The sequence below is a fragment of the Apis mellifera genome, linkage group LG6, assembly GCF_003254395.2.
Source record: "Apis mellifera strain DH4 linkage group LG6, Amel_HAv3.1, whole genome shotgun sequence".
Classification (NCBI taxonomy): Eukaryota; Metazoa; Arthropoda; class Insecta; order Hymenoptera; family Apidae; genus Apis; species Apis mellifera.
The window spans coordinates 11,507,644-11,525,602 of NC_037643.1; the positions used below are offsets into that span (position 1 = coordinate 11,507,644).

Below are 17,959 nucleotides of genomic sequence, written 5' to 3' on the forward strand. Positions count from 1 at the left end.
GATAAACATTCGACTTTTCTTACAAATGAAGTGCCAAATTCTCAAAGCATAATAATAACAACACAGTTTAGAATCAAATTGGCTGGATAAACATTCGACTTTTCTTACAAATGAAATGCCAAATTCTCAAAGCAAAATAATAACAACACGATTTAGAACAAAATTGGCTGGATAAAGATTCGACTCGTGTGAAAAAACAAGATTACTTTCCAAATATAACAATACAATTCTCGTCCTCGAGACATATATATATAATTCTCTATCGGTTTCTTTTCTTTTTTTCCTAAACGAGAATATAATCAATAGCTTTTTTCCCTTAATCCTCTCTTTTCGATCGATCAGATACACGGAGCGAGCGATCCACGAACTCGTGGTGCTCGCAAAGGACCGGGGTGCGTTGTTCCGGGGAAGCAGCAGGGCCAGCACGGCGAAGGTGACGATCAAGGTGCGCCAGGTGAACCTCCACTCGCCCGAGATCTACGTGCACCACCTGCCCGACATCGTGGAGCACTCGAACGCGGACATCTACGCGATCGTGCGGGTGATCGACAACGACGAGGGGGTACACGGGCAGATCGCGAGCCTGGACATCGTGGGCGGGGACCCGGCCGGCCACTTCAGAGTTCGTCCAGCCGGCGGGCCGCACTCGGGCGAGTACAACATCGAGGTGTTGCACCTGTTGGACAGGGAGACGGCGGTGCAGGGTTACAACTTGACGCTGCGCGCGACGGATCGGGGCGTCCCGCAACGGTTCAGCTACAAATTCGTGCCCGTCCATCTGGCCGACCTGAACGACAACGCCCCGGTGTTCAGCCGGGAGATATACGAGGTGAGGGTGGCCGAGACGGCGCCCGTCAACACGCCGGTGATCCAGCTGAAGGTGACGGACGCGGACGAGGGGAGGAACGCGTTGGTGTTCCTGGAGATCGTGGGCGGGAACGAGGGGGGCGAGTTCTACGTGAACGCGGAGACGGGGATGTTGTACACGGCCGTGAGCCTGGACGCCGAGAAGAAAGCGTTCTACACGTTGACGGTGTCGGCGGTCGATCAAGGGAACGCGGGGACCAGGAAGCAATCGTCGGCCAAGGTGAAGATAAACGTGGTGGACACGAACGACAACGATCCGACGTTCGAGCAATCGGAGATGGAGGTGTGGATCGACGAGAACGAGCCGGCCGGCACGTCGGTCGTCAAGATAACCGCCAAGGATCGTGACTCGGGCGAGAACGCGTACATCTCGTACAGCATCGACAACATCCAGAAGGTGCCGTTCGAGATCGACCACTTCTCGGGTATAGTGAAGACGAAACAGGTGCTCGACTACGAGACCATGAAGCGGGAGTACTTGCTGCACGTGCGGGTGAGCGATTGGGGGATGCCGTTCAGGCGGCAGGCCGAGATGCGGCTGCACGTGAAGGTGCGCGACGTGAACGACAACAGGCCCCAGTTCGAGAGGATCGATTGCTCGGGCCACGTGCCGAGGTACGTGTCGATCGGCTCCGAGATCATCACCGTCTCGGCCATCGACTTCGACGCGGGCAACATCATCAGTTACCGCATCGTCTCCGGGAACGAGGACGGCTGCTTCGCCCTCGACTCGGCGAGCGGCGTGCTGTCCGTCGCCTGCGACCTGTCCGACGTCAAGGTGGCCGAGCGGGTGGTCAACGTCACCGCGACGGACGGCTCGCATTTCGCGGACGTGAACCCCGTCCAGATGCACCTGGTGAACGCGAAGCGGAACTTGGGCTCGCAGGGGAGGATACTGTCGGATCAGAGCGGGGCGTTCGAGTGCCGGGACACGGGCGTCGCCCGCCGTTTGACCGAGGCAATCGCTGCCGCCGAGAGGAACAACATGCCCTCGAAGGACGACGAGTACGCGCTGACGCCCAGCCGATACGGCGAGAACGTGCACGCCCCCGAGTTCGTCGACTTCCCCAGCGAGATAAAGGCGAACGAGTCGGTGGGGATAGGCACGACCCTGGTCAGGATCCGCGCCAGGGACAAGGACCTGGACTACAACGGGAAACTGGTGTTCTGCGTCTCGGCCGGGGACCGGGACTCCGTGTTCAAGATCGACCCGGACACGGGCGATCTGAACGTGATCGGTCACCTGGACAGGGAGCGGGAGAGCGAGTACTTCCTCAACATCAGCGTGTACGACTTGGGCAAGCCGCAGAAGTCTGCCTCGAGGATGCTCCCCGTCACGATCCTCGACGTGAACGACAACGCGCCCAGGTTCGACAAGTCTTTGGCGAGCTTTCGCGTCTCCGAGACGGCGTTGAACGGGACGAACGTGTGGCGGGCGAACGCGACCGACGCCGACCTCGGCGAGAACGCCCGTGTCACGTACTCCCTGGTGACCGAGACGAACGACTTCCGGGTGGATCCCGTCACAGGCGTGCTCACCGTGTTCGGCAGGTTGGACAGGGAACGGCAGGAGGTGTACGAGCTGAGGATACGGGCGCAGGACAACGGGGGCAGGGGGACGGACGCGCCCCCCCTGTACTCGGACGCTTTGGTCAGGGTGATGGTGGACGACGTGAACGACAACGCGCCGAGCTTCGCGTTGCCCAGTTACACGGTGAAGATTCGCGAGGACGTGCCCGTGTGGACGGTGGTCGCCGTCGTTGATGCCACGGACCCGGACGAGGGGGGCGGGGGCGACGTCGAGTACTTCCTGTCCGACGCCATGGAGAGCGAGGGCTACTTCAAGGTCGACAAGGTGTCGGGCACCATCAGGATCACCCAGAGCTTGGACTTCGAGGAACGGCAGATGCACACGTTGACGATAGTTGCTAGGGACAGGGGCGAACCGTCCTTGTCCTCCGAGACCATGGTTATCATAGACGTGGTGGACGTGAACGAGAACGTCCATCCCCCATTGTTCGACGACTTTGTCGTTTCCGCGAGCGTGTTCGAGAATCAAGCTGTAGGCACCCTGGTAACCACCGTCCGCGCCAAGGACGCCGATCCCCTTGGCGGGGACTCGAGGATCGGATACACCATACGTGGAGGGGACGGGATCGGGATTTTCTCCATCGACAACGAAGGTGAGCGAATTCTTTTCTTTTTTTTTTCTCTATTTATCTTGTTGAGTTTGTTTTCAAAAGTGTATCTTGGAACTTAACGTGTATTAAAAATTAGAGGAATCTTTCTAATGCGTGGATGAATAAATAGTAAAGAATAAAAGGGGAAAGAGAAGATCGGTTTAATCGTATTCCTCGCGTTTATCCGTGGAATATTGTACAAAGGAGTGGGGCAGCGGGGTTATGTCCCGCTTATGAATAGTATCGAGTTTAATTGAGTACGGTTAATTTATGGGTTTACGGGGTGAACCCTGTTGCTGAAAGCTGTCCGCTCCCTGTCCACCAACAATTTCGCGATACCAATAAATTTCCATTATTGCACGGGATTAAAGGTAATCGGATGAAAAAGTTAAATATTGTCGCGCCATGCTGCTATTGCTGCTGCTGCTCGTCGTTAATATTCTTCCACCCGTTTTATTCTCGCGTCCACCCCCCTCCGTGTTAGACTCGATTTGCACGTGTTTGCAACTTTTCTTTTTTTTTTTTTTTTACGGTGAAGTAAACGACAATAACAATGAATCCGGGCGGGGAATTATCTTTATCGAATTAATTAATTTCGATGAATTAATACCAGATAAATACCTCTTCCTTCTGATTATTCCAATTATTTTCACCGATTAATCGCATAAAAATTACCATCCTAATTGACTTGGCCGAGTAACAGTTAAGACAGGCTGTTTAGTCGAAAGAATAATAAATAAAATTACAAAAGATAAAAATTGTCAATTAGTTTAATGGAAAGAACAAGACTTAAATGCTTCGTTTTTAAAAAGCGCGCCTTTTGATCCATCAAGATGTCGGGCCTGTCGTTTGCATATTAATCTTTTTCCACCATCGACTTGTCCCCTTGCCGTCAATGGCTAAAAATTAAATTCGTTTCTTCCCGACTTGGAAACTTCTCTCTCTTTTTTTCCCCCCTCCCCTGTCTTCTCGGCCGGAAATGGTCGATAGCTCGGCCCGGTTCGAACACTTGCATGAAAATGTAACTCGAGTTCCCGCGCGCTTTTAGACACCAACTTTTGTATAATGCGTTGAATTCGGTTAGAAAGTTCTCGAAAGTTTCTCTCCCTCTCGGTTCTGATTTTGACAGTTTCACGGTTGTGCAGAGTTTGCGAGAATACCGGTTCGGGAAAAGAAACTTGTAATGGTGTTTCTTTGCGCTTGTTGGACCGTGCTAGTATAAATGCTAAGTCCCTTGTTCGGGGGGATATTTTCTCTTCACCGCTGTATATATACAAGGTTTGTAATGCAGCTATTTGATATCAAATTTTTTTTCGAGATCTCTTTCAAAATTTCTCAATTAAAATGTAAAATACAAGTCGAGGGATTTTTTTTTTTTTATTCCCGGTAGAATCCACGTTAAAATTCTCTCGAGTTGGAAATAGAAGACAAGTTACGTGTCTTTATCGTGCAAAGGAATGGAAAATATGTTGATCGTTTTTATAGATCGCGTAATAATTTGTGTAATAAAAATTCATTTTCGCGATTTAAATCACCTTGTGCTCGTAAAAGTTTTAAAACGAGGGAAGGGGAAAACATTGATCGAAAATTAAAGCGAAATCTTAAATTTAAATTCTCTCGAAGACTATCGACGATAATATTAATTAAAGGTTGAAAGAAGATAAGGAAAGGCAAGATCCACGATAAATTAATCAAACTGCATCGATTCCTCTTGTTACTACTCGACATTCAATCACTGACGGAGAAAAGAACAAATACGGCTAATTCAACAGGTCAATCGGTGGTTAACTCCCCCCCTGCTATCTCCCTTCCCCCTAAAAAATCGGTCTTCTTCTCGAAACGACCCCGCCATTTCCTGCTCGGCCTCGGTTGAAAGTAGCGTCGAAGCCCCTAAAAACGATACTTTAAAATCAGGGTCCAGGAGCCGTGACAACGGCACCAATTTATTCCTCGGTGCTCGCCTTCCCCCTCTCTCCCTCCTCTTTACTCGTTTCCCGCTCTCTGTATCGTCGTCGATCGATCAAAAAAAAAAAAAAAAGAAAAAGAAAGAAAAGGGAAACGAAAAAACAAAGGCGGAAAAAGAAGAATGAACGAGCGAGATGAATGAAAAGAAAGGAGCGAGCGAGAGAGAAAAAGAAAGAATGAAAAAAATAAAGCGGCGAGTTGTTCGCCGCTTTTTACATCCGACAGTGAAGCGTCGATGGTTCGTGGCACGGGTCCAAAACGAAGTTACATCGTCGCGGCCCATTAAATACCGACGCAGCGGGTTTAATTGAATTATGGGGCGGGGGGGGACTCGCGACGATTTTTTTTTTCCTTTTTCTTCTTTTTTTTCTCTTCTTTTTCCTTTTTCATTCCAGGATCTGACCGCGCATTAAATTCCAATCGCGTTCTCCTTTCACCGCGAAAACCGACTCGAGAAATGGCGCGTCATCCCGTTTAATAGTTGATCTCTTCTCGATTGGATCGAGCTTGTTCGAGTCCACGCTTTAATCGCGTGGAGTAACTTTTGCCTTCTTTCTTTTTTATTATTATTATTATTATTATCGTTTAAAGAAAGGGAAAAAGAGTATGTATGTATGTATGTATCCTTGGTCATTTTTGCTTTTTGCATGTTTTTGCGGTTCTCTTGGTAATTGGCGAGCAAGAAAGAAGAAAATGGATAGATTTTAGATAAAGGAGAAACGAGATTTTGTGTTATTCCGATATATATTATTCTTTCGAATTCTGCTTCGAACATTTCGATCTGTTGAGCCAGTAAATATTAAACAAGAGCTACGGTTTATTCGCCACGTTGGATATACAAACTAAAATTCGAGATATTATTCGAAAAGTATTTGATTACGCTTCATGTTATGTTATGCTTTGCCTTCAAGGAAGAAAAATATTATAAATTCCGCTCTAAGAGTGGATATCCATCAACAACAAACAATTTTTCTTAATTTTCCTCCTAATTTAAAATTCTAGATTCTAGAATATTCTAGATTCGGAAGAAAAAAGAACATTCTTTCAAAATAAACCATCTCTTCCATTTTTCGATAAACAAGACTCGCGAAAAAAAACATTTTATTACACTTATTCCCTTTTTCTTTTCTATCCTCCGTCATGATCTATTTGCTAATGGTGGCCAGTTGGCGGTCAGATTGGCGGGGAACGATTGTCGGTTGGCACGGCTATAAATCGGACGGCGTGACGTTTCGATTCCAGTCGTACATTTCGCGCGATAAAATATACACAGATTGGAAGTTGGGGAAAAATACAGTGGGCATCGTCCCGTGCTTTAGTCACGATCGACGAGTTTCCATCGAACAGAATGCGCTCGTGCGCCATTCTCCCTCTCTTTTTCTCTCTTTGAGTGGCTCTTGGGCTCCCTTTGCGTGTAAGGTTGTTCGAATGATCCATATAATAAAGTGGGACTTTGATATTGGGAATGTGGAAAAGGGATGGAGAAAATTTAAATATTCGAATGATAAAATTAGTTTGAATGAATGGAGAAGATTCTTTGCTCTCCGAGGTTTAGATTGTAACTTTTCCAAACAAAAGCAATATTCAAGTATTCGAACGCTGTTTCTCGTTTATTTTTAAAGATGTATTTCTGTAATAGTAGTTCGTTTGAAATCTCAGCAAGATTTTTCAATTTATAAAATTATATTTGGAAAGGCATAGGTTAGAAATTGAAGTAAAATATTCCAAAATCTTTTCGAATTACTTTTATAAATTAAACTGAATAGCAATTCACCCAGTTGAGAGTAATTAAAATCGAAAATTTTCGCAAACTGTCTTAACACTCGTACAAATAATCCGCGCTTAATACTTTTTAAAATTAATCATTACAGTTGAGAGCATAATTTCTCGAGAATCGTCGTTCGAAAATTACCTTTGACTCGAAAAATGCCAATCCCACGTAAGTTCATTCACCCTGTGCAAGCCGGCTAAGTATTCGCGTGGAGGTTTTGGCGCGCTGTATCCGGAGTTCGTGCGCGGTCGAATGTGTGCCGCGCGCGGGGATTGTATCGATCCCCCGTCGAGCAAAAATAATACATTGTCAGTGGTATGCATATTCAACCTGTGTAAATATTCATAAGTCTCGTCGGTGTGTTGCCCTCGTGTTCGACCAGTATTGGTGAGTTCCTCCTCGACTGGACGAATCTCGATTTCGATTCTCCCGAACCGGGAGCAAGAGACAGATATTCACAGTTGAAAACCTAGAATTGCCAATCTTTCCTTCGAAAAATTATCGCTCGATCCTGTTCGATTTTTCGAATCTGCCATCCGTTTTTTAAGAGAAGAGAGGTTCGAAGAATCAATCCAAGTTTTTCCTTCCTTCGTTTTAAATCGAAGTTGATTAACATGAGATAAAATAGAATCCTTGGCTTATTCTTCGAATATCGTAACTTTAAACGAAAATAATGTGCAATAAATCGTATTGACAATAAATAAAAAATGTATTAATGCATAGACAGAAACAATTAAATAATCCTAAAAAGCAAACGACGAATGATTTCTCGAAAAGATGCGTCCCTCAATAAGGGCGGAACGTCCCTCCATTTGCTCGAACGCGACGCGTGATCGTCGTATTCGTGCGTAATATCGGCACGCACGTGTACAGGCGGCTTTATTAATGGACCAACGGAGGCACGGGCGACAAAGTGGACAGCGGAACGGCGGCGCGTTAGCTCGTTTGCAAAACCTGGCTGGAAACTCGGTGCAGCGCCAGTTTTCTATGGCGAGTATCCGAGTTTAACCGCATTTTCCTCGCGGTGGTGACCGGGTGAACCGCGTCACGGCAAATTTAACGTATCGTAGGCAGGGTGACGTCGTTCGCTATCAACGAACCGTTCAAACGAACCCCGGCTAACGAGCTTTCGTATCTCGTGTCCACCCGCGGTGTAATCTTCCGCGTGCAATTGGCGATTGCTCCTCCATTTAATGTATACGAGTTATTTGAAATTGTTCTCTTAGAAATTTATAGTATATTCGAGGTTTTTGAAGATGTAGATGTTAATATTTGTTTTGGCTGTATTGATGGAAATTAGAAGAATGAACGATCGTATGAGACAATTGGCAAATTCAATTATTAATACTAAAGATCAATATTCCTTTTAAACTTAATATAAATTGGAATTATATTCCTAATTCTATCAAAGTTTATAATTTTTCCATTCTAATACTTTACGAGATTATTTTCTCTACAAACTTGAAACTAGAGATAACCAATCGACGAATTAATTTTTCTTTTATTCCTGTACAAATCGAGATTTTAAATTTCGATATGCCATATAAATCCAATATCGAGCATTGTACGGAACAGAGAATGGAGAAATGACAATAATAGGAAGAGGGAATTGTCGATAATTCGGATTGCGGTTCTCGTTAACTCGGCGGCAGAAGAACGTATTCCCGTATTCGAAGCTTTTGTAAGGTTCGTGTAACGGAAAGGAGGAAACCGAGGGCCGCGTTCCAACGGCGTTGTCCACGGGAATTCTTCGAATGCCCGTGTGTAATGGATCACCACGGTCTTATCGTGGCGAGCGGTGCGAATCGTGGCGGACCTTTTGCCTCCGAGACGGTAAACTTGCCGCGGCTCGAGAAAAAGAGAACACGGTCCCTCCCGCGGCTTGCCAAGAGAGGTGGATAGGTCAACCGTTTCCGGATACCGATTCATCTGGTTGAAATTACGCCGTGACAAACCTTCTCCTTCGGATCCTCTGCAGATCTCGGAGAAACTGTGAAATACTGTTTCTTTGAAATTATGGTTTAACGAGGGTGTCCCTCTTTGTTTAAAAAAGAGCATGATTTTATTCGTGTTATTCTTATACACGATTCGAGATTCTGGAATATTTAATTGTTATTTAAAAATTTTATGGATTTTTAATTTATGGTAGAGTCCTTCAAAGTGATTGTTGATTTTATATGATGAATTTTTCAAAGGAAGCAGTGATTGTTATTATCATTGAAAGAGAAAATGATTCTGGAAAAAAGAAAGAAGTTAAATTTTGTTCCTCGTCCTAATTATTTGTTTCTTAAATTATAATATTAACACATTGAGTACGAGATATCTCGTTTTAAGGGATTAAAAATACTGGAGGCAATAATAAGAAGAAATTCCTGACAAAAAGATGTAAAGTCTGTTCGAATGAAAAAAGGAACGAATATCATTATACAAAAGGAGGAGAATGCTTCAGCAGATATCATAAAATAAATATAAGATAATTAAAATATAAGAAAGCCTATATAATAGGAATTCATGAATGAATTACATCTGTCGATGTTGTAATTAATCATAATGGGATTTTCATTGGAATATTCGATTATCTGTTTCTAGTAATCGAAATTGATTTAGTATATAATAAATAAATATATAAGAAACGCATAATGATGTTTAAGAATACTTTATTCGAGCAAAGTGCCATAATGTGTTAATTCACCCTTAATTCATCGAAAATACCTAGATAATTATGAGAAGAGATAATACGCGTCTGAAAAAAAAAAAGTGTCTGACAATTCAAAGAATTACACGAACCGAATTAAAAAAAAAATCCGTCTCGTCGTCGAAAGGGTCAAATCTCGAAAATCTCGGATTAATTAACACTCGACGACTAATAATTATCGGCTGTGATGCTTACAACGATGTCGAGAGAAAGAGAGAGAGAGTCTTCTCCCCCTCTCTTCCTCCCCATCGACGCGGCAAAAATCCAATTTAATCGATGAGTGGCGAACAAGGCACAGGGTGTGTGTGTGTGTATATATATATATATATTCGTAGCAGCGGCGGCTCGTGAATTATACCAGGCATAACGATCGTACGCGTACCCGCCCTAAATTACCCCTATCGACAAACGGGATGTTTTTATTCCCCCTCGAAAGTCGTTCCGTTCGACTACGCGATGTACGACCACGCGTTATTCCGTGATATTGCACGATCTATCCGCCCCTGTTCCCAAGAAAACGAACGACTTAACGCAACGAACGATACATTTTATTCGCCCTCTTTTTCCCTCCTTACTTTCTTTAATTTTTAACATTCAGAACGCTTGCTAGGAAGATTTTCTTTTCTCTTTTAATTAATTCTTTTTAATTCTTTTCTCGTATAAAGAGAGTTCTTGTATTTCTATACGAAGAAGAAAATTAATCCTTTAAAGAAGAATTTGTTTTCTTTTCAATAAATTGTTCAAATTCGAATTCTATAATATAAGAAATAAAAATATTAGAAAGAATATTTTTAAACTTCTCGAAGGTGTCCCGTTATCGGTTGAGAGTTTAACGTATCCTCGAAATATGATCGCGAAACTTGGCAATTCGTGAGGACCGAGAATTCGTTCGTAGATTTTTCCGAGCTACGAAAAAGTTTCTTTTTTAATTTCCCCTTTGAAACGTTAATGATCGTTTAATGGAGATCCCTTTGACTCAGGCTCCACGGGAGAAGTGGTACTGCAGGCAAATTAGTAGAGACGGTAAAAAACATTCTTTGAGTGGGGAGGGGGGAAGGGGACTGGACAAGATTCGCCCGGTGGACGCGTGTGCATGCGTCCGCACCCGCTAAGCCCTGCTTAAATATTGTGCTAGAATTAACAGGGCCGTGTCGAGCGGCAACGAACCGGAACGAGGCGCAACTGGAACGACTTGGAAACTGGACAATATGCTCGCTAGATTCTTGGATCTACGCTTCTTTGTACCTCGATCACTTTAAATATTATTATATTTTCTTTCTTATCGATTTCTTGTATCGTTTGAATTGTATATATATATTTTGTTTTAATTTTTTATTGACAGAATAAGACGATGGTTCTGTTTTCACCTGAATTTGCTTTTAATTATTATTATACGGTAATTGTATTTCTAGAGGGAAGAGTGGTTTGATTGATGCAAATGTGAGAAGAATATGAGATGAAAGTTTTCTTAGCGAGATAGTTGCCATTTTGCACGTTTTTCAATTAATTTTAATTTTCCCAGCGCTAATTGAATTTTCAATATTCCCCTCTTCCTTTATAAGATTAAGCGCAAACCTGGAACGAGAATTTTCTTTTCCCGCTTTAACTTCTTTTCGGGTTATTTCCAGATGCGTTTCACGAAAAAATGCCTCGACGTTTCGTCAAAGGGAATCCGCGAATTCGCTTTCACGTGCGTTCGTTCAAAGCGAGAGATTGATCTCGTATGATAAACGGTTATTAACGGTTAATTAGTTAAATGCGTTAACCGTTTTTAAAAGATACCCGTTTTAACGTTACTCGCATCTGAAATGTTGAAAGAGATGGAAAGTTAATTGGAATAATTGAATTGAATCGAGTCGATCAATCGTCTTTAATGATTAATCAAAACGAAACTTTCGACATATATTCGTTCTTGGAAAAAAAATTTATCGCATTCGTATCGATTCAAAAGTTATTTATCGAGGGTTTAACCTCGAGGAGGAGATAGAATTTACGATCTGTTTAAAGCATCCCTGACGCACGCTCGATCCGCGAATAATGTTTCATTTTGGGCCGCGTGATGGAAAGTGCGAAAACCTTTCGTATTTAAGCATTGAACGCGGTTCGCCAAAGTAAATCAACGTCGGTTCCATACGACATTCACCCCTCCCCCTCGCTAATGGAAGCTCAATCGACGAACAATAAAATCAAATCCCCATTAACGTAATACCCCTCCCGGAGCAATAAATATGCAAATACGAATTTTTGCTGCCGTGTAGTAGGAACCGAACGTGGAAGAAGAAAAACAATCGGCGCGGTGTGTGATTTAAATGCCACATTAAATCGCGAGCCGAGCGTTTCGATGCGACACGGATATTATTTATGAAATCGAGATTTTATGTGTGTATCGGTGTGTAATGCGAATATAATGTCTCGTCATTGCGCATGGAAGAAATGTGCTCGCGATTTTTTTTTGTCCTTTTCCATGCGTTAGATTTAGAAAAAAAGAAAAAAAGAAGAAGAAATAATTTATAATCTAGCATTCGTGTATCTTTGAGGTTAGGTGAGATTAGGTGTAGAATGGAAGATGTTTTATCTTTTTCCTTATATTAGATTGAAAAAAAAAGAAACGATAATTTATAATCTAGCATTTGTGTTAGGTGTTTATAATAGAAGATATTTTCCTTATGTTAGATTTAGAAAAAAAAAAAAAAAAGAAACGATAATTTATAATCTAGCATTCGTGTATCTTTGAGGTTAGGTGTTTAGAATGGAAGATGTTCTATCTTTTTCTTTATTTTAGATTGAAAAAAAAAAGAAACGATAATTTATAATCTACTATTCATGGTAGAAGATATTTTCCTTATGTTAGAAAAAAAAAAAAGAAAAGAAACGATAATTTATGATCTAGTATTCGTGTATCTTTGAGATTAGGAGTTTAGAATGGAAGATCCTTATATTAAATCGAAAAAGAAAAAGAAATGATAATTTGTAATCTACATCATTTGAGGTAATTTATAATTGAAGACTAATTTATTTTGTTTTTTTTCATATGTTAGATTTAGGAAAAAATAATCTACTATACTTTAATTATGTTAGATGTTTATAGTAGAATTAGAATTTAGACATAGGATAGTTGGAAAAGTTTCGAGGTTAGGCGAAAATTTTTATAATTCGTTAAAATTGGAAAATTGAAAATAGATAGATACGTATGAAAATGGAAGGATACACACGAAAGTGGAAACACAAAGTTTCCACCGAGCGGGAGAAAATAAAATCAAGTTTGGAAGTTGTTGCAACACCACCAACGTATTTGGAGTATCCTGCGGAAACGTGTTCGAAATCGAGAAACCGTGATCGGGTAACCAGATGCCAAACGTTATCGTCGAGAGGAATCGGTTCGAAATCGAACGTTGCAAGGAACTTCTTTTTTTTTTTCTAGTTCATAAACTTGATTATTTACCGCCAATTTCAGTGCACGTGTGTAACACGGTAGTAAAATCGAGGGTGTAAACAGTCGAACGCGATGCGCACTTCCAGTTTTTTTTATTTTTTTATTTATTTATTTTTCGAAAACATCAAAGCGCGACACAAATTATTTCTTCCACTCTTTTAGCTCTGTGACGATAACGATAACATTTCCCGCCCGGTTCAGCGTGAAAATATCTCACCTTTTCTATTTTTGTGACCATGTTCGAAACATAGCTGAGTTATTTCTGAAACGAGATACATTTGTGACGTTTAGTTTACGATATTTTCCCGTGTGTATACGTTTATATAATCCAATTCTGATATAGAAAGACACGGTTCGGGCAAGAGTCGGAAAATGTCGATATTTATCGGTTTAAAGTTTGTTCCGATGGGACATTCTTTTTTGTATTTTCGTCCCAGTTTTCCACCTATTATTAGAATCTCTCGTTTATATACATGTTACTCTGTTTTTCTTACATATATATCGTAATAATCTTCCCCAATGACTTTTATATAATTTATTCCTTTTATTTAAAGATTAAATATATCTGATACGTAATTTCGTTATTAAATAAATTAAACTATATATATAAAACAAATCCTTCTATGATTAATATAGCTAGAATTTATTTATTAATTCGTTATATTGATTTATTAAAATGTAATTATAAAAATATTATTTTACTAATTTCAAGATTATTTGCTGGATTAGCAAATTTTGAATTAGACTTAAAAAGAGTTGCTTATTCAACATTAAGTCAATTGGAATTTATAATAAGAATATTATCAATGAATTAGTATTTTTGTATTTATTTATTCATGCAATATTATTCAAATATTTAATCAAATACTTGAAAAAAGAACTCAGAAAAATCAAAACTAGGATTAGATACCCTATTATAAAAAGGTAAGTGAATATGTTAAATGATTAAATGATATTGAATCATTAAAATTAAATAATATGATGGCTTTTTATATCTAATTAGAGAGTCCACAATATGACTTACTTGAGTTTAGATTTATGTATTGTTGTTTTAACTGGCCTGAATTGATTTAAGTTAGAGAAATTTTATAGAATAATAATTCAAATCAAAATGTAATATATTCAAGATATAAGATCAATAAATTTAATTTTAGAATTATTTATTTTAATACAAGTATGAAAGAGGATTTAAAAAGTGTACAAATCGCCCGTCAATTTCATTAACATCGAAACATATCCATCCTCTTCCCTCATACAACTTTCGACGTATCGACATCAAAAGTGGAGCGCGCGAATTTTCAATTTCTCGTAACCCCGATGCAATGGACGTCGAGAGTGACACGAAATGACGAATGTCACGTTCGACATATTATAATTACAAGTCACGTATTACGCGAAGCGTCAAGATTCCGGGCGACGAGTGTAAAACACGTTTTCGACGGGTGTCTGTGCGTGACTCGCATACGAATTCTCGCCCATGGATCTTACGCATCATCACGTCGAGTCATTAAGCCTCTTCGCAAGATCATCTAGCAGGGGGATTACAATCTGTGCGTTCGACGAAGGAACTCTGAATCGACGGGTGGCTCCCTCGACTACGACGAATTTCGGGAAGAAGTGAAATAAAACGATCGCTGAAGTATGGCTAATAAAATTGAACGATGAAAATAAATTTTTATTGGTTTTATCCGAGGATTCTTCATAGGATTCTTCACAGTGTGATGATTCGTAGTAGGTTACAAACAAGTTTTCGAGATATCTTTTTAGGAGAGGAGGAGTTAAATTGGTTCAACGTTGAGGAATATTTATTATATTGATGTTACAAATAAGAATAGAATTGCAGATAACTTTTTTGGGAAATTTCTTTTTCGAATATTTGGAGAAATTTTAAAAATATTCGAATCTTTTCTACAGGATTACTTAGAATTTTACATCGGATGAACGATTAGATAATTGCGACTAGTGTTTTCAATCTTGCGAGATGTTGAGTGGCAATAGAAATTGTATTTATTACGTTGTATTAATTAAATATTTATTAAATGCCATTTAAATTTTACAATCACGTTTACAACGTATTATCATTATTTCGTGGAAATGATATGGCGCATCGTATAAACTGAGAAACGAATGTTCATATATCATCGAATAAATTAATTTTACAATACAAGAGGCGAAGAATGGAATCTGTGAGATTGGCTTTGTTGTCGTTTTCAATTATATCTATGCATATTCTATAAGCAAGCAATCAAATGGGTATAGGAATTATACAAGAGGATGGAACAGTTTATATTTAATAGGATTGTTACATTGTGAATTGTCGAGTGGATAAACTTAATCCTCACGGTGTTGTATCTCTGTTTGCCATTATCGTTATTACAAACGACACTTAATCAATCAGAGAGAGTTTAACAATAATTCAGCGTACGATGAAAAAAATGTTTTGACATCAAAGCAATTCGTTTAACACACTTTTAATTCCTCTTTTTGTTCTATAACATTAAATTAAAATATTAATTTTAAATATAGAATCTGAAAATACATATCTTTGTAAAAAATATTAATAGTTTCCAAAAGAAGAATATTATCTTTTTAAGTATCATTGATATTTTCAAAATTGTTCGCGAAATTTACTTCAACCATCGTTGAAACGGCGCCAAACGACTCGTATAATAATAACAACGTTCGATCGTTCAAGTTGCCAGGGCGCAACTTAAACCCGCACACCATTTCCGTCTGTGGAATTGACACAAAGCGACGCTTGCATATCTCGACGTGTACGAGTTGTACGAGCTAACGAGCTTGCTGAAAGTATTAAGGGAAAGTACAGACACGAGTTCGTGCCTTCGAAGCGAAAAAGAAAAAAAAGAAAAGAAAGGAGCACGCTAAGGGCGACACAATGTGCCAATAATTATACGAAGTCGTCTCGTTGCGTGTGGATGGAATTCGAATCCAGCCTTTCACTTCAGCCCGACACGAGACATTTGCAGAAGCGTCACAGCGTTCCATCGAGAATGCTCGAAACTCAAATCACCGGTCAACTAACTGTGAAGGTTATTATCAACTATTATCTAACTGCTACTCGCTCCACTAAATATTCACCGAGTCGAATATTTAATTCCTGGGGTAACAAGCCAATTGTCCGTAAGTTTCTCTTTGTACAACGTTTCCCCGCGCCGAGGGGAATATTTTAAACGATGAAGTGCAATTTGCCCGGCGAATATAATAAAGGAACGCCTTTGCCTTCCTCGGTTTTCATTCCGTTTCCACTATAACACAATGCACGGAGTGCATTGTTCGAGTTCTTCTACGGCGGTGGTGTCTTATTAACTGTCGCGAGAAGAGAGTTCGAGGCGTGACGATTGTCGAAGATTGGACGAACGTTGCGAGAATTGCGATCGTTCAAATTCCTTGTTGAAAAAGGAAAAAAATAGAATAATTAAAATTCTGTTTCACGTTCGAAATTTCGAAGCGAATTTGAAACTCGACTACAGAATTTAAGATAAGGGAAAATAAGATTTTTTTTCGATGAAATTTCTTTTTAAATATTTAAAATGTTAAACTTGAAATCCAGAGAAATCCACATTGGATTTTTACGTAGATTTTCCGGGTGCTTGCGATCTTTAAAGCGTATCCGGAATTTTCTCCCGCGAGTTGTCCATCAATCCTGGGAGGACGTGCAATCGCTACACTATCCTGTCGTCTAAGACGATTCTCTCCACTTCCATTCCCGGTAATGGCAATTTTTCTTCCGCCTTCCATCCCTCTCCACTCCCCTTTTTCCCCTCGCTAATGCTCCTCCCCCTCCTTATTCGAGTCAACAAGGGAAGTAGGTAAAACAAGGAAAGAAGCGGAGGCAAAGTTTTCTAATAAAATTCACCGGAAATGAAGTAATTCTCGATCGAGAAGCGCGAATTTCATAACCGATTAAACGGATTCCCTTTGGGGAATATTATTCCGCTTACGCGAGCCAGACGAGACGGACAAAGAGGAAGGGGAGGGAGGGGTGTCTTTCTCTCCTCGTCGAGAAACAAAGCCGCGGACGAAACGCTTTTGACGAAGAGGAAAACGAAAAGGAACTTTAACAGGGATAAAGCGTCTCGTAATTGACTGTCGTCTCCCGAAATGGCGCGAAAGAAAGGATTCGAAATCTGTACTCGCAACCCTTTCTATCAAGCACAATTCTCGAACTTGGATGATTCGAACGAAAGACGCGGGAAGCTCGCGCGAGTAGGTTTTTGGTGAACGCAATGGAGGAAGATCGGAGAGAAGAAGAGAGAGGGAAGAGGAAGGCAGGATGGGTCATTGTCTCGAGAGAGTCTGTGCACGCTGCGATATGCGCGTGTGGCCCCTATGTGACGTCACTTCCGCCGCCCCCAGCCTCCTTCAGAACCGGTATACCATCGCTCTAGTCTTTTCCTTCCCTCTGCTCCGCCCCTCTCTCTCTCTCTCTCGCTCCTTTCCTTCCACTTTACTATTTAACTTGCTCCTCTCGATGCCTCTCTCTCTCTCTCTGTTCTTTTCTCTTCTACCACTCGCTGATTCGTCGATAGGAAAGGGACAGAGGAGTGTATGCGCGAGAGAAAATCTCGATGCAACTCGCCTCTCCTCGCGTGGGCGGTGTTTCAGCGCTTCGGGGATTAGATTCACGAAGAAGCGCATACCAGTCGTGCTCTCTCTCTCTCGCACACACGTCTCATCCCCTTATCCCCTGCATTACGAGCACGTAAGTGCTGAGCTCTCGTTTCCTGGAACGTGTAGCGGCGGGTGAACGCGGTGAAAAGATCAACGATTTATCCCTATACGTGTATCCCTCTGAAGTAAATCGGAATCGCGCCACGTTACAGAAGCGTAGGATCATCGATTTTTCTGTTCACTCTCTTTTTCTTTCTTTCTCTTCCCCTTTATCGCCTTCCATCTTGCGGAAGGGTTTTTTTTTCTTGCGCGTTAAACGGCAGGCTACGCGTGGAAAACATCAGGATTAACGCGTATCGAGAAGTTTATTTATTCGAGGAAGTAAGACGTTCTTGAAAATCGATAATGAAATATCC

The 17,959-nt window shown here is 41.3% G+C and overlaps 1 protein-coding gene across 11 annotated transcripts in view; it reads left to right on the forward strand.

Annotated features, from left to right (window-relative positions):
• The window catches only part of LOC411157 (fat-like cadherin-related tumor suppressor homolog), a 511,957-nt gene that overhangs the window by 160,544 nt on the left and 333,454 nt on the right, over positions 1-17,959 (forward strand). For all 11 annotated transcript variants that reach the window (XR_003304828.1, XM_026441203.1, XM_026441195.1 and 8 more), the window contains one exon: positions 343-3,050. Coding sequence is in view for 10 of the 11 variants with exons in the window: in XM_026441203.1 (XP_026296988.1) it covers positions 343-3,050 (2,708 nt within the window). In the remaining variant the exon portion in view is untranslated. The remainder of the gene's footprint in view (positions 1-342; positions 3,051-17,959) is intronic.